This window comes from Crassostrea angulata, chromosome 6 (assembly GCF_025612915.1).
Source record: "Crassostrea angulata isolate pt1a10 chromosome 6, ASM2561291v2, whole genome shotgun sequence".
Taxonomy (NCBI): Eukaryota; Metazoa; Mollusca; class Bivalvia; order Ostreida; family Ostreidae; genus Magallana; species Magallana angulata.
Window position 1 is genome coordinate 5,392,216 of NC_069116.1, and position 26,310 is coordinate 5,418,525.

The 26,310-nt window shown below is 35.4% G+C and overlaps 1 protein-coding gene and 1 long non-coding RNA gene across 9 annotated transcripts in view; one reads left to right on the forward strand and one right to left on the reverse strand.

Annotated features, from left to right (window-relative positions):
• Positions 1–5,420: 5,420 nt before the first annotated feature.
• LOC128190925 (uncharacterized) lies at positions 5,421–7,165 on the reverse strand. Its single transcript, XR_008244405.1, has 2 exons — positions 6,339–7,165; positions 5,421–5,767 (listed from the first exon to the last, which is right to left on the reverse strand). It is a non-coding gene; the product is annotated as an uncharacterized LOC128190925 (long non-coding RNA).
• The window catches only part of LOC128190924 (rap1 GTPase-activating protein 1-like), a 50,882-nt gene continuing 30,070 nt past the window's right edge, over positions 5,499–26,310 (forward strand). For 3 of the 8 annotated variants that reach the window (XM_052863170.1, XM_052863172.1, XM_052863171.1), the window contains exons 1-2: positions 5,499–5,805; positions 9,642–10,122. In XM_052863170.1, the coding sequence (XP_052719130.1) occupies positions 5,499–5,805; positions 9,642–10,122 (788 nt within the window). Of the gene's footprint in view, positions 5,806–7,505; positions 7,675–9,641; positions 10,123–18,134; positions 18,358–21,960; positions 22,730–23,478; positions 23,941–26,310 lie in introns of those variants that run through there. The other 5 variants (XM_052863174.1, XM_052863186.1, XM_052863173.1 and 2 more) reach the window with 4 other exon arrangements.

Consider the following 26,310-nt stretch of genomic DNA (forward strand, 5'->3'; position numbering starts at 1 on the left):
AGATTTCTTTTATTGAATTCTGTTAGGCTCCATTGTCTGGGCTCTGGGGATTCTCTTTGACACAGGTAAATGTCCATTTCTGGGGTTGAGTGAGGAATCCTGAGGTCCTCCTGGGAATGTCCGGGATCAGGTGCATCACACCTTTGGAGGAACATATCATTACCTGTGGTTTACTCTTCAGTTTCACTTACCTCAAGGATAACATATTTGACAATACATGTACACTGGACCAGCCTATAGACGGGTGATGCAGTTTGTTTGACTAGTCTGAAGTTTTGTACTGTGCATGTAATACCTGTTCCAAAAGATTGCTTACAGAATGGAGTTGTGTGAAATCAAATGCAGAGGGATATTTCTAGTGCAGTGATGGAGTTTGAATGAAGCTTCCTGAAGCATCAAAAAATGTGAGTAAACATATCACCTTATGAAGAAAATTTATTATTTTGCAAGCCTTTTATGAACTAAAAAAAGTAATACCCCGGTAAGTATTTTAACCTATATTAAAAATAACTTTAATAATATTGGATGTAATTTAATACAAGTCCCAATATTTGATGTGAAAAATGTTTGTACTGTTAAATAGACTGGCTTTATATTACAGAAGTTGGCTGAATAACTTGGGTCACATGATTAATATAAGCACCAAACATAGAGGTATGAGAACAATACACTAAGCAATTCACTGATTCTAAACATGAGTATAGTGCTTTTAGAAGTTTTAGATAATTGATGCTTTTATCACTGAGAAACACCCACACCAACAAAAACCATCCTTTTGTCTTAGATTTTAAATTGATCGAGGACACTTTTTTTATGCACATGATGTATGATTTAAAAAAAAAATATTTCAAAGACAATAAATTGCTCAGAATTAATGAAAACACAAAGGTTAAGGATTTGTGTCCTTTTTTTCTGCAGCTAAATTTTTCATTTTGATTGAGGTAAATGGTATAAACAAAGACTATTTCCTCATTTGATGCTTGCATGAAGTGAAAATTATATTGTGTTATTAATAGGATTCTATACATTACCAGTGCCATCAAATTTTAATTGTATGTGTTTCATGGATAAAAGTTGCAGTCATTACATGTTAATTTTATCTGCAATGTTCCCATCATAAAATGTGTAAAACAAAGATATAAACATTTTATTGTTTATATCTTTCCTTCGAATATTCATATAAAGGGGTGAGAATGTGTGAAATGTTACATAACGTTCTGGAACAATGTTACGTTGATGGAAGAGCCAATACACATTTGGTCGCATTAAACAGCATTTAATTCAATAAGGAACTCTTATTACTGTAACATCTATTTGTATCATGTCAGTGTCAAAAGAAATAAAATATCCATGAATGTAAATTGAGGTATCCGGTCCATAATAGCCCATGTTCAATGAATCGGGATGCATGATAGATATGTATGGGCTTCATACTTAGTATACTTGGACATGAATTTCATGTTTAAGTATCAGTATGTAAGAGTTGACTGTGTCCTAATAATTGACCTTTTCCTGGTATCGAAGAGTTGCTCCCATTTGCTTTTAATCTATTAAATTCAATTCTAAAAAAATCTATACGGTATAAAATTTGTTTTAAATAGTTTTCCTATTCCTAATGATGAAATGCATCTTTCCACCAGTGCGTTTATTGATACTCTTAGTATTTACTTTTTTATTTCAAAAAATGTGCTTGTCCCCATAGACCTTAATGCAATCTTCATTAATTAATTACTATGATATTTTTGAAAATTTCTCGTGGTTAACCTTTTACTACTCTAAAATGCTTTGAATTGATACAAGAGTATTTAAAGAGTAAAAAAGATATTTATAATTCGGGTTTTGTTTTTATTTCTAACAATGGCTGTTTTATGTAGCTAGGTAAGGACACAGCTTAAATAATGGAATTTGTATTAAAAATTTACAGAGTTCTCCATAAATTGTCTGAATTTCAGAGATTTTAAGTTATGTGAAACCAGTATACAGTTTTTTTTACATTTCTTTGTGTTTCCTTGTAAATGCCAGTATGCAATCTAATACATTTCTTTTTGATTCTGTAAAGCATGTTCAAAAGCTCAGACTCTTGTAGATTTTTTATGTATAAAAATTGGATGAATGACAGGTTTGTTGTGATTTTGTTTCATGGAGTAGTTCTGCACACATCCGCCTGCCATTCTCTTGTGTTTTTGCACCTCTGTAGTCCATGAGCAATGCACAAAGAATGGAGTTGAAGTCTGTTGTTCCATTTTAAGAGCTTCATCATATTTTTTTTAGGTGATTAAGTCAATGAGTTTATAGCGTTTACATGTAAGAGGGATGGGGTGTAAGAACTTGGGGTCAGGGGAACAAGTATTCCCCTCGGAGGAGTAGGAACAACAGCGCCTGTGAATTACGGAGCTAAGGAGGTGATGAAATCGGTTGGCTCAGCGGATGCTGTGGAAGTCAATGCCTGGAGTTAATACATACATGTTGTTGGAAACTTTGAATGAAGTTTCAGTAGTTTATTAGTGACCAGTTTCTGATACAAGACTTATGTTCTTCTGGAAGTAATAAAAAATTGTTGATTCTTGGAAGAAGTGCAGTTCGTTCAGGCCAGAAAACCATTTGTTTACAAGACACAAGTAAGAAACCAGTTACCTTTCGGTGTTATGAAATATTTCTCATTCATCTTGGTATACATCTTATTCAGTTGTACATTGTATTAGGATACTAAAATATTGAGTTAAATTAAGAAAGAAAGGAATATTGAGTACGGTACTTTGGTATAAGTGTGATTCAACTTGATCATAATGCAAGACTTTGATACAAAGAAGTGGATCTTTATTTAATAATTCAATCATCGCTAAGGATTGGCTTCAGAGATAACGTCTGAGAAGTAGTTACATTCTTTATGTAACAATTAGATTAAAATTTTTCATCTGGCTTTGATTTTATTAAACTGAACAAAGAACAGTAAACAGTGACCCATGGGAATGACTGGCAGTGATAAGGGGAGAGAACTCGGAAGCTGAATTTTCCTGTCTAGATATCTGTAGATAATATTAATTTGCCTTAATCACCCTCCATCCTGTGGAAGATTGCTTTGTGATTCTTGTCTTCCTCCACTATTTCATCTCTGCAGATATTCAGCCTCAGAATTGCTATTTCAAAGAGTTTTAATAATTCAATGTTAACGTTTGTGAAATGAATAGCCTTTTTTTTCTCCTTTTTATAACAGACTTTGTTCAGAGCAATGATTCATTGCGAAGGATTAATGACAGAATTCTAATCCCTTTGGATGTTAAAAGTCCTTGTTGTTACTAGATAGATTTTGAGATCATTTTTCAGGTAATTATGCTTTGGAACTCATAATGGTAATACTTTGTAAGTTTTTCAATGAGTAAAGTGGGCCAGGTTCTTGTCAATTTCATAATGAAATAAATGTAAAAATAATCACAGTGAAGTATGCCATTGAAATGCCTTTTTAACACTCTCAAAAAAGTTAATATAACTTATGCTTTATGATTGAAATTTTTGCAAATTGACACATCAATATCAGGTAGACACAAAAGGGTGGTATCGAGTTCCTCAAGTAATACACAGATTGGGCGGTTAAATGTTTGGACTGTGTTACCCAATGTCTACAAACTATCATTTTATCATAATACTTAGGACTGGCATGTTTCCTTACAAGGGGAATTATCAATACCCAAGGAATGCGAGGCAATGCTCTATGACTTCTCCACTGTCATTCTCTCAGTGACAACCCATGCATGCAATGAATTGTGGGGGATTTTGTTTCTGGGATATATCAGTGGATGATTCTATAGAGGATGCTGATCCAATCCTCCCCAGATCCTTGGTATGTAGCTGATTGATAGTCGGATTCTTCTCCTTGTTTTCTGGCATCCAATGTAAACATCCGCTAAATTTAATCTTCTATTCGCAATTGGAATCCGTGAGATATCAAGGTGCTGATTTCAGTTTCAATTCCATGTTTTCTGCTGAAGGACTGAATCTTAGGGATATCATTGGGGATTGTTCCTCTGTTCTGTGTACCTTAATCTATCCTCCCTCTGGTATGTTATCAATTTCTGACATACTGGATGAATTAAGTTCTGTACAATAAAATTGAAAAATTGACTTCAGCTGTTAAATTGGGGAAACATTTTTCCAGAACTCAGAAATTTATAAAAATATCTACACTGCTCAGACAAAGTAAACCTCAGTACAGCAAGAAGCTAAGGATGAGGCTGTGTTGTGCTACCTGTTTGTGGAACATTGCAGTTGTAAAGACCGATTTTTGAGATTAGAAGAGACAGCTGATGACTCCATTCATTGAGTGCCGTAAATAAACCTTCGCACTCGTCTTACTTCCCGAATTTTTACTTGCTACATTTTTAGCATTTATTTGTAGGTTAAACTCTTAAAAAATATTTTTGTACACATATATTAAGTACTTATAATTATATTCAACTTAAAACAAATCCATAGTTACTGGGCAACAGAGAGACTCTTTGCTCTCTTCAGTTAGAATATATATAATGACATTGGTTGACCTTGAAATTCAATAAAAAGACTGACTCTTGATGATATTTTACTCCAGGTGTCTTTGTTACCCATTATTTCTTCCATTGTTAACAAGTACATATATATGAGTTATGAAAAATAGAAGTCTTTCCTCAGAAGTCTTTCTGCAGAAATATTGTTGATAAGTTATCATAAATTACAAAGTGGGACTTCTGTTTTTCAGGACAGCTCAGGCTGGCACTATAGTTTTTTTTAGACAGTAAGTAAATGTAGCAAAGAAAACAAACCAATAAACTTTAAAGTTACTAGACTGTTTAAATGAAATATGCTATTCCCCAGAGTTTCTTTGTTCTGATTTTTTGTTTTTCAAAAATATAACACATCTTATGAGTTAAAGCCTGTGGTTTTCTCCTCTAGTTGCTCTTATTCTGTTTGCATCATAATGGTAATGGCCAGGTTAAAGAACGGAATAATTGGAGTGAAGTCATTAAAACCTTTCCCAGGATACTTCAGTGGTGCTCCTCATCTCCTGGGTGGAAAGGTTTCCATGGAAACAAGTGGAATCCTTCAGTATGTCCCAGCTGAGCTTGGGGGACATATAATGTTTTTTCTATCAATAAAAACGGCAGTGGGGGAAATGATGTTTTTGTATCAATAAAGCTGGCAGAGGGGGAAAAAGGCAAGAGGAGTAGCATGTTGTGAATGATTAGTCAATCGTAAAGTAACGAAAACTGATAGGTTTATGTCTTGCTAATTCACTGATGGAAGCCTGTTTTTGTTCATACAGTTAATTATTAAATTCCCTTTTTATACTTCAGCTGGTGAAGCAGAGAGTTGGAGTTTGTGTAGCACTGTGGCTGTGTTAAGGTAGGTGAGAGTCTGAAAGGAACGGAAGGACCAAACCAACAACCGTGTTGTAAATTTACTGTAAATGCATCAAAATTTACAGAATCTTTATTGTGTTTTTTTTAATTCAAAGCCTTAAAGGAATTATGAGTGGTCTTTTGATATTTCAGGTGGTGATGAGTTATTCCTTTTTGACTCGGTCCAATTCATCCATGATGAAGGAATCATACAGCTCAGAGAAATACCGCTTCACCGCGGAGTACCAGTCTGTGTACAGCTATAGTTACCATGACAACGGTCCACGGACGTATCCGGACCAGTCGCCTTACTGGAACCAGTACGACAGCCTCTCTCTGGGCAGTGACCTTCACTACAACAGTCTGGGTCAGGGGTACCAGTCTGACTGTCTACCACCCTGTAACGAGGAGGAAGAACTCTCCACTTCAACACACTGTAAGTATTTGGACAGAAAATGTGAAAATTTAATCGAAGTTACCAAGTGACAATTTCATAACATTTTGAATATTCAATTACAAGTTATTTATAATGTTAGAATCTTTATCAGATATTACGTGTATCAATCATATAAATTTGTAAATGATGTGTATCATTTTTAATGATGATATGCCTGATATTAATTAGGACAAATATATGGGTCAAGGTCATGTATTTTTAACTGAGGTGGAATATAAAATGGCATTTGGAATATAAATTTTTTCCCTCCCCTGAACAAGAAAAGTACTGGTAGTAAAGTGAGAAATAACTTACATGCTGCTAGGCTATGACCTATGTGTATCAATCATATAAATTTGTAAATGATGTGTATCATTTTTAAAGATGATATGCCTGATATTAATTAGGACAAATATATGGGTCAAGGTCATGTATTTTTAACTGAGGTGGAATATAAAATGGCATTTGGAATATAAATTTTTTCCCTCCCCTGAACAAGAAAAGTACTGGTAGTAAAGTAAGAAATAACTTACATGCTACTAGGCTATGACCTGGAATACTCAACTATTATGCTGTTTAAGAGGTCTGTAGGGCATACACATTGGAGTATGTTATAATAACGGCAGTGTGGACTAATGAATGCTGGGATTGTTGATCGTCCATTGAAGTTGATGCGATCTAAGAGGCTGTGGTGTGGGGACAGGAAGACAAATATAACGAGGCAGGAAAGCGTCATCTCCCAGCTATCCTCATCCTCCATACACAGGCCAGGAAGGAATTTCCAAGGGGCACCCTATGGGGACTTCAAAAGTATCACCTTGTATAATCCGACTGCAATGTCAACACACATTGGTTAATTTGGATTTCTGACTGGGGCACAAATTGTCCTATTATTATCAGAGAATTATTTCAGTCGCGTACATTTCATCTGAATGTTAATGTAAATAATGTTTGTTTCAATTATTTTTGTTGAATGTATTAGATGTATGGGTATTACTTCCAATTGTGCAAAATTACCATTATTAAAGTTTAAATTCATAAAGTCGAAATGTAAGTATAGAATTGAATGAGAAAATTGATTATAAATGACAATCTGCGACGTTCTCAAGCTCTTAGAATTTTTTACGGACATGCAATTTCTAGAATTCTCATTTGAAGTTTTTTTAAAAATTAATCTTTCTTCACTCAAAATTTCCTGATATAAATGTTTTGGCCTTCCAAACTTCAGACTTTGAATACACAACAAATTACAGCACAAAACACATGAAACTGTAGATGAAATCGGAATGCCTAAATTTAGTCCAAAATATGATCATTAATTATGCCACCAGGAACCCAAAATTTCTAAGAAGGGAAAATGACTAGAAAATTATCACAAAACATGCTTAAATCTAAAAAAAAAGAAGAGCAAACTCAGAGTTTCTGTATTGATAATAATGCAGTTTTTACAAATTTTTAATATATTACATTTAAAAGCTTTACTTTTTTCATTAAGTTTAATGAATTATCTTTTTAAGGTGGATATTCATATATGAAACTATTTATGCATTTTACTAGGGCTTAAACATGAACAAATTATTTTGGTATTAATGCATTTATATTTATGCAACACAAACATGTTAGATTTTCCCGTTCATGGCCTCATTAAATTTCTGTCAGATGTAAATGTTTTGTACATTTTATACATACATATGTATATATAGGGTACTTGTGGGAACATAATCTGAATTCTGATTCAGGTTCACCAGTAATGGGAAGGTTTGATATGTTGCAATAGATACAGATGAGCAGATGACATATTATTCAGTCTAGAATTGGATTTTAAGTTAATCATGGACATAAGGAGAAGCAAAAAGCTATTCCATTCAGGTAAAACATAGCGTTTTGATGCATGTATTTAGGTGTGGAAGTTTTGTTACCAGTACATGTATATCCTTTTTCCCTATCTCAACTATGGACAACTGATTCCTTGCCCATGATTGTTACAATGATATTTAAGTTTTTAGTTGGATGTGTTGGATGTTTTATAATTACCACAATAGTGCTATAGAGATCTCATTACATCGGTCTTACAAATGAATCATCTCAGTGCAGTTCTTTGATGAAAATTGTCACATGCAGAAATGAGAATACAACCACACCAAGTCTCAGTCGGACTGTCGGCCATTCTGTTAAATTTGAAATTCCGTCTATTGTTTGAGTTATGTGAATCCTAATAGCAGAATAAGTGTAAGGTAGAAAAGGTAAATATGGTTAATGAAAATGAATGTATTGATGCTATCATTAAAATGAAAGGGGACGGGTTGATGAGACAAAACCATGGTCTGTTTGAACAATCATCCACCTAAATATATTCACATCCACTCAGGATTTTCCCCTGGTGAGAAATCTGTGTCCATACTGCTACTGACAAAACTGAAACAAGATTAAACCAGTATACAGAGCCTATTGTTAGTGTATGTCTAGGATCTTTATTTTTTCTTAAGTATACCAAGCAACTGAAATTTTTACTACTATAAATTCCTGATTAAATGTAAAAAAAATAAACATTTGTGTGCTGAAAATTCCTTATTAAACGTGAGGAATTAATATCCGCGTAAAATCGCGAGAAGCCCGTCTCGCGAATTCTAAAATCTCGCTTTTAATAATTTTGGGACACATGTAAACTACATGAACCTATGATAAAATTTCGGCATTCGCGATTTTATGTTCTCGCGATTTCATGGTAAATCATTGAATCATGAAATTAAGTACTCGCGTAAAATAAGGAATCTACAGTGAAACCTCAATGTGCAACCATTGCAGATTTTAAATTCTTTCTTTGATTTTTTGGGGGAATTCTTAATGACCGGTATATGAAATTGTAATAAAAAATTGGCATGCCATTTTATATTTTTGCAGTTTGATACATAGTGTCAGAATTATGAAATTAGGTACTCATGTAAGATAAGGAATAGATTTTTTCCAAGGTCTATAAATAAGGAATCATTGAAAATAGTGCTTGACAGGTTTAAGGTTTGAAATCATCTTGATGATTGGTAAAAAATCAGTATCATGCCTATGATCAAAGGTTCAGGGGAATGGTTTTAGAACACTGTTGATGTTAACATGTATTACATTGGTGTTGGTTTTAATGTCAGTGATGGTCCATTCAAAACAGCAACAGTTATGTAGGATTAGCAATCGAGATGTTTGGTTTGTTAAATTGACTGTCAAAAACAGGATTACACTGTTACAGAAGTGTCACTGCTAGTCTATTGAATTCATGGTCTGTCTCAATTCTAAAACATGATGGTGATTTCTTGAAAGGAAGGACACAATGTTATTGCAGCTTGTGATTTATTGAAAAGAGATACACATGTCAGACTCCTTAGGAGTCCAAATATTTTCTCTCTGATGAGGAAATGATCAAGGCAGTTGTGTGAACAGATATTCACCTATCAGTACTAGTGTCTGTAACAAACTACCTGCTTGGAAATGCTAATTTCCATCTGACATAGTGAGCTGTGCATACCTGTAAGAGTAAGATATATATACCTGGCAGGTGAGTGACAGATACAACTAAATGATTTTTTGATTTTTTTCTCAGAATCTTACGTTTTTAGACCAGAGCAATGTTGGTTGTATTACTACTTTTTGCTGGGGCAATTTTTGGTCGCCTGACCTGTGATATAACCCGCTTGTACCTGGACCAGTCACATGATGTAACCCTCATCCCCCCAGGGCTGACCCACAGTTCACTTGTCCATGACATCACTGGGCAGCCATTAAGTCAATACACTTTGATTGATCTTAAAAAGAGTTCTACTGATATTCTTTATTTTTTGTTTCTCCAGGGGAAGTTTATGATCCTGAAGCATATCCATCCAAAGTGAGTCTCCGCCGTGTGGTATCCCACAATCCCCGGCCCTCCACCTGTCCCCCTGATGACCCGGCCTACCTGATATCTCACCTACCAAAGCCAAGCAGGCGCGGGTTTAGTGCTAAAAAACCGGCTACCTGTCCCCCTGATGACCCATCCTATTTGATTTCCCGGCTACCAAAGTCCAAGGATAGCAGCAGTCTGAGTAGTTCCCCCTCTAAGAATGCTGTGATGCCAGCTCAGGTGTCCCCTATTAGCAAGAGGAAGAGTTATTCCCCTTCCCTATTACGTCGGAGCTTCTTTAATCGCCAGCCCAAGTCCCGACAGGACCAGACCGAGGTAGAGGAGAAATGTGAAGTGTGTGGATTCTCCATTAAAGATGAAAATAGAGTCTCAGTGGTGCGTGAGGAAAACAAGAGGGATAATTTCCACAAAACCTGCTTCAAGTGTTGCAAGTAAGTGTCAACAAGTATGAGAGAGAGAGAGAGAGAGAGAGAGAGAGAGAGATTCTGATTTTTTTAAGCTGTTTAATTTTTATGATTTGCTGTCATAAGATTAGGTAGCTCACTCTTTTCCTTCAATAATCATTGAAAAAGAAGCCTGCTGAGGTTACCTCCCTTTCATCATGAATGAGTTTTAGAGAACTTCCTGAAATTCAGTTACCAGTTTTTAATTCACTACCTGGTTTCTAAATTTAGAAACATGTGTATATATTTTCCTGTTAACAACATTGTTATGCTGTAAGCAAGTTACTCAATCCATTAGAAAGAAAAAATTAATGGATTATTATCGCCATTTTGTCAACATATTATGTAACAACTCTCTGATACAAACATTTCAGTAATACAAGCAAGCTTTTGAAATCCTATATTTTTAGTTTTATTCAATCAACCTCTGCTAACAAGAATAGAGCTAGCTTTAAGTTTTATAGATGACAAATTAGTTTTACGAATCGGGATGTACATAACAAGAATTCCTGTTATTGGTAGTACAAGTTGTTATTTAGAGGAGGGCTCAATGCCCTGTGGTCTATGATCCTTTCAATCACATACCAGGATTGATAAAACATATCTGAATCATATGTTCGTGATGTACACTGAGTATTTCAATATAGATTTCTTTTGGTAAAGTCATATTGAGATCAAAAGACATCTTTTAATGTTGTCTTAGGGTGTAATTTTTGACTCATTTTCATTGGAATTGCTTTTGCTTTCATTTATAATGTATAACCAATGTATTTAAAAGTAAAGAGCAAAAAATGACACCACAGATTGACTTTAATATTGAATTGTGTTGAGCCTTATTAATTGACGTTATTTAATTGACCCAGGATAAGTAATAAAATATCACATTCTCTGTCAACACCATGCTCATGTAACTGGTGAGTCGTGTGTTAAAACTGACAGCAAAATTATTACCTGGTATATGTTTATAAGAAATTTAGAGCTTATGGTTTTGTTAACATCAACAAAAACTTTCAAATTCTTTTACTTGTTGACAAAACAAAATTAGTTAAGACCACTTTTTATCACAGTATGTAGTCAAGTACAGGTACATGTAATCAAAAAATTTTATAGAGGAGAGACAAGTAAATATTTGGAACATCACCTGAGAAAACTTTTTAAAAAAGTGGTTTTCCTCAACCATAAGTCAATTCATGAGCTTTGGTGCTCAGTTTTGTATAAATATGCACTGTCTAATATACAGTTATGTGTGAGTCTCTTGTAATTTAAAACTTTCAGAGATTAGTTTGTAATTTTTTCATAGTGCTTGGAAATCTCATTCAAAACAAAGAAATATTTATTTAAAATGTTGTTTATTAGTGCATTCAGAGAGAGAGAGAGAGAGAGAGAGAGAGAGAGAGAGATTGTGCAATATTGGAGGGAATCTAACAGAAGATCTCCTCTGAAGTGTTAGATCAGATATGCTCCTTGCTGATAGAGCATGTTGCTGCTATATGGGCCTGGGAACGGTGTGCTTTCTCTCATCAATCAGAGCTGTAATGTACGAGTATCCTGCTGCCACTTCTGTATCTTATACAGGAGTTACCAGCCTCCCAGTCAGCTGACTGATCTCTCTTTTATGACCAGTTTCTGTAACAGGATAGTAGAGCTAGTTCTTCCCACACATGGCAAACCCAACAGCAGTCCCTATCAAGGGAGACAATCTGTCTGGTGCCACACCAGTTGTCCCCCTTGACTATAATCTTATCAATAAGCCACCATCAAATGCTCTTTCTGATGTTATGCTGTAAACTGCTGCACAAATTGGCAGATATGATACTACACAAAGATACTACATGTATATACATTATCCAGACATCCTTGTTTGATATTTCTTATTCATGTAATTCATGAATGTTTGCACAAAATCATCTACTTAGATTCAACCATGTTTTGGTTTCTCCATTTTGAGCATACTTAATTAACAGGTTTTTTTATTCAAAGACTCTCTTTAATCCAGATGCTTGTTTATCATACCATGTACACATGTTGAGCTGTTAATGGCTGTCTGTTTACTACTGACTTTGACCTTGTGTCGCGACCTCTATGTTGAGGTGTACAGAGGGCACCAGAAACACTGGAAGCAGGGCTTGATGATAGAGATTTGTAAACAAGCTCTCATCTCCAGCCGATCTGTGGTGAGAACCTGTGAGGGGTCAGTAGGGTTATCCCACTTCTGTGTTACACAGGGTACACACTCTGCAGTAATTAATTAGCCTTATCACCATCAGTCTACCTCCATTGTTCTGTTACAGCTCCCAAGCTAAAGTTCAGAGCTAAATGCACCAAGCTGTTTTCTGGAAGTTTTTATTTTAATCAGGCTGTAAGAATATTCTTTGTTATCCTTAACAAAAATAGTTTTTATGGTTAGATGAAGGTAAACGGTGGCTTCTACGTAGTCATCAATTCGAATTGATTCTGAAATTGTCAGATCAAGTCTCAATGTCTTACTAGTACCAGTATTTGATGCTGTCTAGTGTCTTCAGACACTGTCTTGAAATAAATAAATGAAGTTGCTACTTGCTTTGTCTACTCTGAAACAAATTTGGCTACTGTGTGATGTGGGTTTTGTGCCATATAGTAGAGAACAGGGCTACTCTTGTATGAAAACCCAGGCTACTCTGAAATGAGGTAGACTTAATTAATGATCTTTGTTTTGATTACAGTAGTTCCCCAGACATTTTACTTGTCTGATACTCGACTGCCTTATTCCATTATAGGTAGAGCTATAATTACCACTAACTCACTCAATGATCTGATCTGACCTGTGCTAATTTGTCACTAATCACTCAGACCGACCGAGATCACTCGTAGAGTCCGATCATCTGTCTGTCCAATATTTGCTAGACGTCGTTACTAATACTGTCTTTGTCGGTGATTGTCTTCAGCAGTTTGACAGATTCACCAATCCCATCTCTGTGTTGAGGGCTGATTGACATCGCTGCTGACTCTGTATCACTTTTACTAAGATACCGTATATCCTGGGGGGTTTTTTCGGGTGTCACAAAATTTGCAAACCTTGGGAAAATGTGAAGCATATATAATTTGTATGAGTCATTATTTTTTTTAGATTTTATAAGTTTCCAATAGAAAATAATACAAAATATAATTTCTGCTTATTCAATATTTTGCGATTTAAAAGAGATCTAGAAAAAAAGTGAAAATTAGATTATTGCAAAAATTACTGGATAAACGGTATGATAATATTCTTTGAGGTAGACTTGTTGTTATTTTAATATATACGGCCTTTAATATATTCAATATTTGAAACAAAACTTAAAAATGTCCTGCATGGTCACCTTTTATTTGTGGAAGAGGTAATTATGTGACGAGGAAGTTATTACATGTAACGATTACAATATTCCACTACTGGCATCAGTAATCATTGGCCATATTGTATGGTTATTAATTATCTTTAAAAAAATCAATTTTTAATACATATATAATCAAATCCTTATGAAGAAGGCAGCTAGACAGACAATAAACCTTTGAGGTAATATTTGCAAAAATTTTATTATTCAGTAGCATGTACTTTTAATTAACCATAGATCATCAATATTATTTTGCCTTTTGCTAGAATATTAGTTTTTGAATAGATCAGATTTGATTGAATTACATTAAGTAGTTACGGGGGTGGGTAATCTTCTGTCTCACTTTAGGACATAAGTGTAACCTGAGTAGGTGTCAAATATCAAAGGAGTTATCTGTGATCAAGAGCTATTGTATCATCCATATTAGGTTACAAGATGCAAGCTGTTCTACTGTGGTATTATGTAATTTTTACCAAAGTTTTTTTTAGTAAAAGGAGACATTTTGTGTTTTGTTCAGAGGAAACTTCTGACTCACAAGCTCAATGAGTCATCTCGAGACCAGGTGCTGAGACAGATCTGTCATTTTCAAGGTCAATCTGAGGAACTTCTATGAGATATAAATGGAAAAAAGAAACCAGTCATTGATAAAACCCATCACTCCATTGATAAACTATCAGACTGACGATGCTATATTGCGCAATTTTTCATAGAGATATCGAAGAGATATCTGCGAATGGTATTACAATCACATTATCAATGGTTATTTTTATTTGCATATAAATATCCCGGTGTTCTGTAATTATCCTTTTCCTTATTGTGTGTGATTGTCCTAGAGTCTAGGTCATTTCCTGTGTATAGAGGGAGGTTTCCTGTGCACTGTAGCTCAATGTCAAGGTCAAAAGGACTCAACTGTAGCAATGACTGAACTCGCCTCTATGTAAATATCTATAATCGCCCTCCGTCAGCTTGAGGTGTCCACATCCTGTCTCTGAGCATGCCGGTGCAATCTTTACGATTGTTTGAGTTAAACGCTTTGTTAATTTTGTGTCAATATTGTTTGATCACCTGAAGTAGGGTGCTTTTTCTCTCCCTCTGTGTTTTTATTGTTCAAAACATTTCACTTAACTTTAGTTAATATCTTAAGAGAAGGAGGCTTTACACAGTTTTATTGCATTAGAGCATTTTCATTCACTCCTTTGAATGGCGTGGATTTGTAATAAAACTCATTATGTGATCAAAGCTGATTTATAAAACACCATAAAGACTCAAAAATAAAGAAATTTAAAGGGCGTGGATTACCCCCTCTCTGACCAAACGTCCAAATTATCCCCAAATATTTCTCCCAGATAATAGAATATAGAGAAGACAATTTTCTTCTCATATGGTAGGAATATGAATTCTATAAAGAACATGATTAAATGCAAAAAATTGTTTTTTCTTTGTGTCTTAATGTTGGGCTGCAAGACTAATCTGTGAGGCTGCATCAACAGGCTGGGAGGTGTGACTTATCAGAGTCCTGCTCCAGCTATCAGAGCCCTGGTTGTCTGGCTCGTTAGGGACGTCCCAATGTCAGACAGAGGCTGCCACTGTATCACAGGAAGTGGGTGACGCACTGAAAAAAACAATGGAGGATTAGTGACACTAATTGGACGCCAGACTGAGCCAGATAAATCTGGGCCTCAACGTTCTATGAATAATTTGTTGTCTCTTTATCGTTGATAGAGCTATGTCCCTTCTTAAGCCTCAATCAAGCCGTCATCCCAAATTCACCAAGTTTATAGATGCAACAGGGTTGGTTGGTTGTTGTTGCAACAGGGTTGCATCATTGCTTGTCTTAATCTGGGTGGAGAAAACAATTTGCATACATGTATATGCTGGTTTTTAAAAAATTAATGCTTTTTGATCGCTTATATTACTTTTTTCAAAACAAAGGCGAGGACTGGGAAATCAGTTTGTATGTAAATTGACTTGCGGGTGATAAAATATCAGCATTTGAGGAAAATGCTCTTTGAACAACACCTGAATTAAATGGAGAATTACTTGTATCAAGTTTATAATTGCAGATAAATCCAACTGACATGGAATGGTGTGCAGCCCTTGGTTTCAGGGAATTGTGTGACTCTTTAAAGCATTCTAGATAGTCTTTGAAGTGGGAAAACATCACCTGAAGTTAATACCTTAAGTGTCAAGTTCTGCCCCGATCAAACAATTAACCATTGGAGGGTGGAAACAGGCAATGGTCTCATCTAAATTAAATCACCTGATGATTCCTGTTATGTCTGGTAGATTGGATATTATACAACTGTATATACGCATTTAATATACAGAATGAACGGTTGCTGAATCAAAAAGTGGAAATAAATATGATCAATACAATTATATGATATGAAAAAAAATTGGAAAATGTGTAAATTCGTATAGAAAATTTATTTGTAGCAATCGTTATGAAATGATTTAAAATGCAATGTTTCTTGTCAATTTCCCAGCAAGAGTAAATTAAAAATTCAGTTTCCTTAATGCTAGCGACTCATTGTCATAATGACAACTGTTTTAAATAGAAAAGCACTGTTGGATTATTTTGAATAATGTAAAAGATTTATAATGTTTTGCATAAGGTCAAAATATTCTTTTTATGTTTAATTAAAATTTATTTAATGAAATTTTTATTTCTGGAAATCTTGAACAAAGGAAATTTTGCACAAGATAAAAAAAATGCATTAGTCTAACAAATGAACGGCACTGACTTCCAATAATATTAGTGATTACACTATTACCCTGTCAATCTCCATCATGCAAGATATCGATATACTAATTGTACAGTTAATAGACTCCACTCATGCATCTAAATGGAAAATACCAGGAACAAAAAACCTGTTGTGAAATTAATTAAATCCAAAGTCTTCTGGGCCAGGAAATTCAGTTTTCTATTGTTTGTTTCTAAAGAGGGTTTGTTTTTTTTATCTTCTCTCCTCCATTGGAATGGCATCATGCTGAGATACTTAATGAATTTACAGACTTTTTAACACTTTCTAGCAAGGATCTAGATAAACTAGTTTTTACTACCAGTGAATAGAGTAAATTAATAGTTATACTCCTTATTTTAACTGTTAATTCTAAGTACATGTGCATCTTTACCTCAATTACTTTACAAAGACATTTGCATGTTTGGAAACCCACTCTAAAATGGTTATTCAGCCAGAATAAAAAGTCATTGAATATTCATTAAAGTTGTGGCCAGAATGAATATTCATTAAAGTTGTGGCCAGAATGTCCTTGTAACATTTATTTTTTCTGATACACACTTTTTTGCGTTGCACACACCTTAAACATTTGAATGGGGAGACCGTTAGTCAGGGCAGGGTAGGGATAAAGGTGTGACTCTCGACCCCTCGGGACCCAATTCTACATCCCATGTTTGTCACCAATTACCTGTCATTACAAGGTACTGACTTCACCTGAATTGCACCTGAGCAGGTGAGCTGGTTCAGTTGGCCGACTTGGAGAGAGGCTGTGTTGTTGTAGTTCATGCCAGGTAACAGAGCACAGAGCTGGGAGCAGACAGAGCTGTGTACATGTAGATACAGAGGGACAGCCTGCTAAAGGTTCTAAGGCAGTTATTGGGGGAAGGTACAGAATCTGCAGTGGCTGGTCAGAGCCCCAAGGAAAGTGATACTGTATTCTGTGGGAGGATATTCCACAGCAGCAAGGAGAAGGCTTATATCTGCTGCTTCATCTCTCTCCTTCTCTTCTGATCCGCTGTATAATGAGCGGGGGAGGATTGACTGACCCAACACTCTCTGAGGACAAAATTTAAATGATTGGGCTCATCCCTCAATGAGACCCTGGCTGGCAGGGTCCTCTGGTGCTTCAGCATTACAGGCAGAATTCACTGTTAGTCACTGGACTGGTGTATAGAAGTGTGCTCCTGATAATTCAGATTTATTAATATTATACAACGGCTTGACACTTGGACTCAAGGACCTTAGTAGAAAAGTGATGTTTGCTTTTTGTGTCCTTTGGCCATATTGTTCTTTAAATTTTGCTTGCAGTGAAATTAGGAGTGTGTATTGTATTGGGATCTAAATAAATTTCAATTTGTGCTGGAACAAGGGAATTCTGAGGATTTAGATCCGGAAATTTTGTGATTTGTTGATTTGTCCTGATTCTACGCATTCAATAGTGGCAAGGGAATTCTGAAAATAAAGTTTAGATCTTCCTGTTTGGTTGGTTGTGCCCTCTGATGGACATAAATCTTACCGATCAGAAACTCGCTAATCAATGAACCCGACAGGTGAACTGTTTAATGACGATTAACCTGTGAATAGAGGCACATTTTTTGCATGCAAATTTAAGGCTGTCTTTATTGAAGATATTTTTCCCTGAATTAATTAATCCAGAATAGAATGCAGTACATGTTCTGTTTTCGCTTACATCACGGAGAAGGGCTGTAGAGTCAGCCATGATATAACTGACAGATACCCAGGACAATTGTCTCATCCTGTAAGAAATCAAATTAAGAACTTTGGAGTGTGTTGATTGGGGGTTCTACTGGAAAAGATCCACACGCCTGAGGGGACTGAGAGTCAATACAGGCAGACAGGGAGACAGAAATAGGAGTCCGGGTCGATCGGACAGCTTCTAATCAAGTAGCCCAAAATGATGCCTTAAGGAGGAGACGGTGCATTGCAGGTGACAGAATTTGGTGACTGGGTATACTATAGGATGTGCCTGTGGAGATTCTAAGGTGTCCTTTACTTGTCATTAAGGATTTAAGAAACACTGTAGTCATCATGCCCAGAAAAGAAAAATATGAGATTGAGGTTTACCGATATGAATATTGGAATTGCCTCTGTTGTTGGAAGACTCAAGAAAAACCGTAAGTATATCTGTGGTACTTGGTCATTGGTGTCAATCAAAATACATACAGATGACCTCAGTCTCTTTTTTAAGAAAGGAATATATAGCGTAAAAGTGAGACGAGATCAAATGTGAGCTCGTCAGAGTTTTATGCCTCTCAGGCCTGGACCTTTGTCAAAACTTTAGTAGGGGTGGGTGGGGAAGTGCAAAAACCAAAAATTTTCAAAGACTTTTCTGGATATAGCCTCATGCAATGTATTGACAGGATGTATGGGAAAAATTTACTTGAGATTTCAATCACTCTGGAGAGTATAAAAATGTTGGTAATTAATGTATATTTTTCAAGACATCAGTTCCCAGAAGAAATTTATTTTATTTCATTTATATGGATGTGAGAGTTTGTTGATGTTTGGTTTTACTCTGGCATAAACATTCCGGCCTATTTCAGGTCTGTGTGAACTAATTTTCAAGGAGACTAGATGTTTGTTTGAGTGTCAGTAGGAAAATAAATTCTCAGATATTTACAGATTTTCTGTACAATCTTTGATGTTTGAATCATTCGTTTGAGAAAGATTCTGGTATGAATCGATCCACAGTCGGTGATGTAGTAGAAAATGAATGTGCAGGAGCTATAGTCTGCAGTGCTTGTTTATCTGTAGTATATCAGTGTGATAGGTAGATATCGGCATTATTTGTAGTGATTGAAGCCACATGTCTGTCCAGGGGCCTCCGTTATGTTATCTGATAAAAACTACAACAGAGGGGGAGGGGCGATTTCTGGTGATCAGACAAAATGGGGGAGGAGGGGTGTTCTATCTAACACCAATACTGACCAGGCAGGGAAAGTCAGTTAATTTGATGTGTATTGCTACACATGTACCTACAGGACTATATAGGCTTATCTTATGAAAATCGGCATATACATATTGTTGAACTTTGTATTAAAATCACAAAGTTCTAGGGATATGTGTGATGAATTCATCAAAACATACAAAAATTTTGCAACACACAAGACTCTAAGTTTATTTTGAGGAACTATGGTCTTGATTTTTAGATACTAACGAAAACTATTTTAATTAATTTATTGTGAATCATTAGAATAAGTGGGTGCCAATTTTCGTGCATGTACATGGATTTTTAATGGTTTGTCAGAATTATGTAATTCCATGGATTCGCTTGCTTATACCATGTATACCAATAGAGATGTTTGAAGACTGTATCTAATTCTTTTGAAAATGATGCTTATTAAATCCTAATTCAAAATTAACAACCATATCTTTTGAATAAACAATGAAATTATAAGTAATCTATCACCTTTTTCTTTTCTTTCACAAACTTGATGACAAACAGAATAACACAATCTTCGGCTACTGCATGATCTGCAAGGTGGGTTAAAAAATGCTGGAGATTGATTCTTTATGAAATGCAATTAATTTTTGGTCAAATGTTGAACAATTCGAAAAATTTTAAAGATTGATTATAATTTAATAACAATGTACCTTCATCCACATTGTGATGGAAGTGAAAAATTGCTGCAAGGGATATAAAAAGTTTGAAGCAAGCAAATTAATTGTTCAGTGATTTGATAAGGGGATGGAACTATCTTTTTAAAGCCAGCTGTATATTCTACAAAAATCAACAAAAAAGTTAGGTTCTACTTTTCATTTGCCAAATGATTTTAATTACATTTGACTACTCAACGTCCTATGCACATTATTTTCACATGGTTTTCTATGATTTTTCAATGTTTTTGCAAATATATAAAGTTTATCTCAATCTCTGCCTCGGCAGAATAATTAATTTGAACAAGAGGAAATACTGATATCTAAGTAAACAGTCCCTATTATAACAGGGCTGCCAGAAAAGATAAAGCAGTAACGTTATGTAGGAAAAAAAATAAAATGGCATGCAGAACAATTTTAAAGGGATAATAAAGGATTTTAATGAAAAATTGGATCATTTTTATTCCTGCTTATATGAATCTAGTATATTTGCATACTGATGAGTTCCTTATTGCAATATGCATTATAATTGATATTCATCCTTTACCACCTCTATATTATATACATTTTAATGAAGCTTGTGTATAAAAGGAATAATTTGTTATATGTTAGGTAATTTTAAAAAGGTTAAAGAAAGAGAAATGATGAATTTTTGAATCATTGTTGAAGTGTTTGGATGATCAGCCCGGCACTGTGGTGAGAGGTTTCCTGAATGGGTGATTAATGGATAATTCCTGGAGATAAGATAATTAGCCGGGTCGATATGGGGACCAGTCATTGATTTGTAGGCACAATCAATGACATTCAGAAGGAGGGGTCACAGAAGGGCAGCTTCATTAATCAATTCATTAATTGTTATTGTTAATCAAATAAAATCCTCTACTTAATTCCAAGATTTACATAGTTATTACCAGTACATCCAGACAAAGAAATTGATGTATGGATTAACATACAATAACTAAAAGACAAATAATTTAGAAGTTGATAATGCTCGGTTACTGAAAAATTCAATTTATCAAGTTGAACTGCGAGGAGACTATTATATTTTTTTTAATTAATCAAAATATGTTTGAGTTTAATAAATTGATTCAATTGTTGCATTGCAAAATGTAATGAGTAGTTTTGATTAGTGAGTGATGAATTGATTGAAAAAAAACTCCAAAATATCTCTGTCCTAAATCAGACTGCCATATAGAGATGCAGTGAGTGATGATGAGGATAAGTACTGCTCTGTGATATCTGTCAGAACAGTTCAGTGTTACAGTGTTGTAGCCATGCATCAGAGCATGCTCTGTACAGTAAACATGCTGGATTAACCATATTATGTCATCACATTACGCATGTTACATGTAGACAACCCAAATGTCTTCTCCAATGAAAGTATTACACCCTGCAGAAATATGTCAGCTATATATGGCAGGTACGCCCATAGTTCTGCACATGTAACTGAACACCAGGTACATCTCTGGGATCATCCCACAGCTTATCCAACAGGGAGATCGGCATAAGGACAGGGGAATAGAGAAATGAGGCCAGAGAGAGTCCTAACGCTGGGAGAGTTATCTCTCTTGATACATCTTACAGACTCAAGTTTATATATGCTTCAGTTCAAAATAAAGCAATAGATATTGAGAGGGATCACTGCTGTTGATGGTTGCCCTGAGAGATGAGGCATAATTTGTCCTTAGGTTTGTCCTCAGTTATATTAATATTCAGAGTCTCTTTGACAGTGGACTTCATAGTATGCCAATAAAGAACCGGTCTGAAAAATAAAACCGAGATTTTAAAAACCACGAGAGTTGTTACTCACGATTTTACACAGAAATTAATTCTTCGCGTTTGATTAGGAATCTACAGTATCAAAGTCATTTAACATCGGAACAAGATGATTCCAATGTTCTATAGACTAGCTTTGAGTGCATATCTTGTACAGGTTGACATTATCTCAGTGCAGGGGAGGAATATTTTGGTTCCAGGTATTTCATTTCACACAAATCAAAGCACTCTGTGTGTAACAGTTAAATACAGTATAGCATTCCAGTTCTATTTATTCTGATTTAAATGATATTAGGATTAAATGGATAAATTGGTTACAAAAAGAAATCTGCTGACCTTTCAGGAATGATAAATAGGATTAGGCACTACAGGGCTTAGGAGTTAAAGTCAGGATTACTCGGGCACCACAGTCAAATAATCCCGCATTCAGGGGCAGATTTTCCCGACAAATATTTGTGATGTGCACATTACAAACCTATAGATATACTACTCTTTTCTGATCGGCTTAAATCCAATCAGGATTGGTTAGGATTTCATTCAGTACAATACAACTGTCAACAAGATCAATAACAGGTGAAATTGTCCAAAGTTTTGCGGCGAAGTTTGTGTGGTTTCTCACAAAGTTGTTTTTTGGTATCTTGTAATTTTGGAGCTCAGTCAAATTTCCAATACATCTCCATTGACTGCAACATGTGGTGTGATTACAGTGTTACTGAGAATTACACGGCAGAAACACAGCTGACTACGCTATTCTCCCTCGACCAGCGAGCCCGCCAAAGTTTTTTTTTATCTACTAATTTAGATGCAATTAAGGAGAGGAAATAAATGGATAGCGACTCGTTTCATCTCTCTCTGCTGGTCTCCCGATCAGAGTTCCGGTCCGGATTCTGATATTCCGTGTCTTATAATTGTTACTCTCGGCTTCTATCTCGAGAGGTTGTGATTGGGAAATAAGCACAAGGAGTAAACGAGGACATGGCAGTGAGTTGGATTATAACAATGATTGTGATGATATCTAATGAGATGGGTGATGATTCTGCACTGATTTAGAAGGATTAAGGATTTAATGGCATACCTTTGGCAAAGACTGATGAACCAGTGGAAGAAGGCAAAGTAAGCAGGCAATAGAAATAAATGTCAATTCATTCGATTTCGTGAGGGAATTTTTTTTTCAAGGTTTGAAGAATAAGTGTCTCTTTTTAAGGTTTTACTCATGTCTTTTACCTATAGTCAATAGGAAAGAAGTTTACATGATCAATTTTAACAGTGTTATGATGGTTTATGGAGTATTGCATGCTAATAGAAACATGGAAAAAACCCTAAGTATCTCCAATAAATATTGATGCATCACCCTTTATGAGTCACTGTGTATGACAACTTTTTAGTATAAAATATCATTACCATCAAATGTCCCAATGTTTTGGATTTTTTTTCTGTTGAGGTCATTTTATTGCAACTTATGCACTTTGATGAAACATAAAATATATTGATTTTATACAAGATTCATGCATAAAATAGGAATAGCTCATATTAAACTGTTCACATATCTTTTTGAATGTATAGATTTCTGAGGACTAGAAGTCAATATGATGAATTGATGTGTGAGAATTCTATGAAATCCCTCTAAAACCATCAGATGTCATTCAATTAACAGCTTTTTTAGTGTTTTCACCAAATCTTCAATTACCTTTGGCCCAGAAATTATTTTAAAAGATTTCAAACTTTGTCCTAGACAGGACATAAATCAGTTTGGATTACACTAATTGAATCATTGATTTGTGGTAATCTCCATACTTTTTAATGCAAGGTTTCTTTTTCATGATTTAAACCGAAAATATTGCATTGGACACTAATTGGATATGGGAAGTTTTAAGCAGGCTAATGAATTGATTTTTCACACATAGAGTTATGGGAGGAAGGAATAATTCAGAATAATAAGTTGTTATTACCCATGCCATGCCAGCTGAATAGTTTCCTTATAGCCTCAAATCTCGGGGAAGCTTGTTTACTTAGTAAAATTCAAAAAGCCTGAATACTGCGTTTGTCAGCTCCCCAGCTCCCCGGCCCTGTTGATTTGAGGGGAGAAGTTCTTATTGTGGTCTTAGATCATCTGATCTCCAGCCAAAATATTTCAAGATCAGCTCTGAGCTGACAGAAACATTGTGTGAAAGTCTGCGGTCAGAGTCTGGAATCAATAGGACAATGTAAGGGATATATAGCCGGGAAAGCGCTGGAATCTGTATATATCATAGGAGGAGTTCTGTTGAGTCTGAGTTCACTGTATCACCAGGCACCATGATAAGCGATATTGTATACCTCACTGAGTAAGTAATAGTCTCTCATCGCCGCATGTTGTTTCTGTATGATAATGTGAGCTAAGGAAGCATAGTCAGAGTTTTAATAGTCTGTTCATTATGTAAAAAGAAAAATGATACTTCACATGTATATGACAAAATGTATATGTGAATTACTTCATTGTTAATTATGATGATGATGATTGAAGCGCCTGTGATTTTTAATGCACTCTGTTGTTTTTTTTTATGGTAGATAATATTCACATGCATCAGGATGGGGTCTGGTTACTCCATCCTGTTGCACATGCTTGCAGTGACTATGAAATAGATTTTTGCATTTGACTGCAGTGGACCATTCAGACCCCTGTGACTACATCCTGTTATTTTGTCAATCGCTGGTATCTGCAAATAGTGGTGGATTTATATTTATAACCTATGCAAAATCTCCATAATGGCCTTGAGGTTTATTCATTAAGGAAACTTATCAGCACTTATCATTGTTCATGAGATTTTATTGGGGACATTTTACAAAGTACATGAATTTATAGGTCGAGCATTATATAAACTAGAGAGTCCTTTCATCTGAAGATCAGTCCACACTAGTAGATATCAGATAACTACGACCTGTTGATTAGAACGTTTGTAATATTTACGTTTAACATAGAACTGTTGATTTATAACGTTTGTATTAATTACATTTAACATAGTACTGATCATTTTTACCGTAATATAATGTGCCTCAAATGCCTGAATATCATTGATAGTTTATTTCTGTCACTTAATTCATCTTCCATAAAAATATGTATCTTTATTAATTGCATTCAACCTGTCATTTTCTCTATTTCTGTTTATCTCTCTTTCCCTCTATCTCTGAGTCTTTCTCTCCATTATTGATCTTTACATGGGATTCAACTTTTCCCTCCCCTGAGTGGTCACTCTGCAGTTGTCAGATACGTGTCCCTCTCTACAAGTCAGTACACCCACAGTCCTGTCAGTAACATCACAGTTCATAAACTAGCTTATCTCAGGCGACAAAGACTGACTAGTGGACTGCTGACGGAGACAGTCTGTGATTGTTTGTTTGTCTGTCTGTGCATCTGTCCATCCACCCATCCATTTGTCCATCTGTCCACCCAACTGTCCATCTATCTCTTTGTCTGTCTGTCTGTCTCATTATAAAAGTTATAGTTTTATATAAGGCAGGTTTGTGTTGGTGTCAGCAGCCTAGATATTGCTCTGTAATCACAATTTGTTTTCTCCTTAATCCTTATCTTGCCCCCGACTTTCACAATACATCTATTACCATACAATCAGTAGTCAGGCTATCCAATAAGGACAGAAATGAAAAATTCATACAGTGTGAAAAGACAACAAGACAATTATGTAGCTTTATCTCCCTCTCACGGATCCCACACAGTATAATGGATCTATTAAAGAAATCTGAGTGATGTACTGCCGTGTAATTACTGTTGGAGGGCCCCCATCTCCTCCAGATGCCACAGCTTACCCATCTCTTTATGAAATGAATTGCAGGATGTGTTTTATATGCATACTGAGGCATTTGGAATTCATTAATTTCCTGTTAACTGTGTAATACGCCTCACTTTAGGAGACAATGCTTATCGTATTTGGTTGGTACAATGTAGAGTCTGCCAGACAGATTTATAACAACAGTCAGTACCTGAAAGAAAACTGACTGTAACCTTGTAATTTTTTTTCATTTGTTTTTGTCTTCTTATTGGTAGTCATTCTGGAGCTGAATTTAGAGGCATGACAAATATGACAAAATTTGATCCATCAACAGTCTGCAATAAGTGGAGAATTGTTCAATAAAATTTCATTTTTCTATGTAGTGTAAAATTTTAAATATTACGTTTCCAAAAAGGTGGTGAGATATATGGAAGGTGCTGGTACCTATCTTTTGATCTTGCAATACAAGTGTACCATTAGGTGGTGCATTCATGTCCAATTTCTAGTCTTTCAGTTGTGTTAGGTTAAGACTCTACCTACCATGGCTCTTTGAGCAATCAGAAACTAATGATAATAAATCATCAGGTATATATCTGTAGTGTCTGCCCCGGCCGGCCACAGAAGTCATAGATCACAGTCCAGAATTGATGCTAGCACCCAATACAGGGAAGCCATGGATGTTGATAATCAAAAACTCATCAGGGTCTTCATTAGATATTGAATGATTCATGAATACAATATAGTAGATCAGATTTAGAAGTTCAGGTCTAATTTTATATCACTGTTGGGAATGTCCTTCCCATATAGCTTACAGTAATATTACATCCTGAACGTGATCCCAGCTTCATTGTGCGACCTTGTGACCCTATACCAGTCACCTATGACCTTCAGGTAATGTCATTCAGGAAGTGGGAGTAGCTATGGGAATTG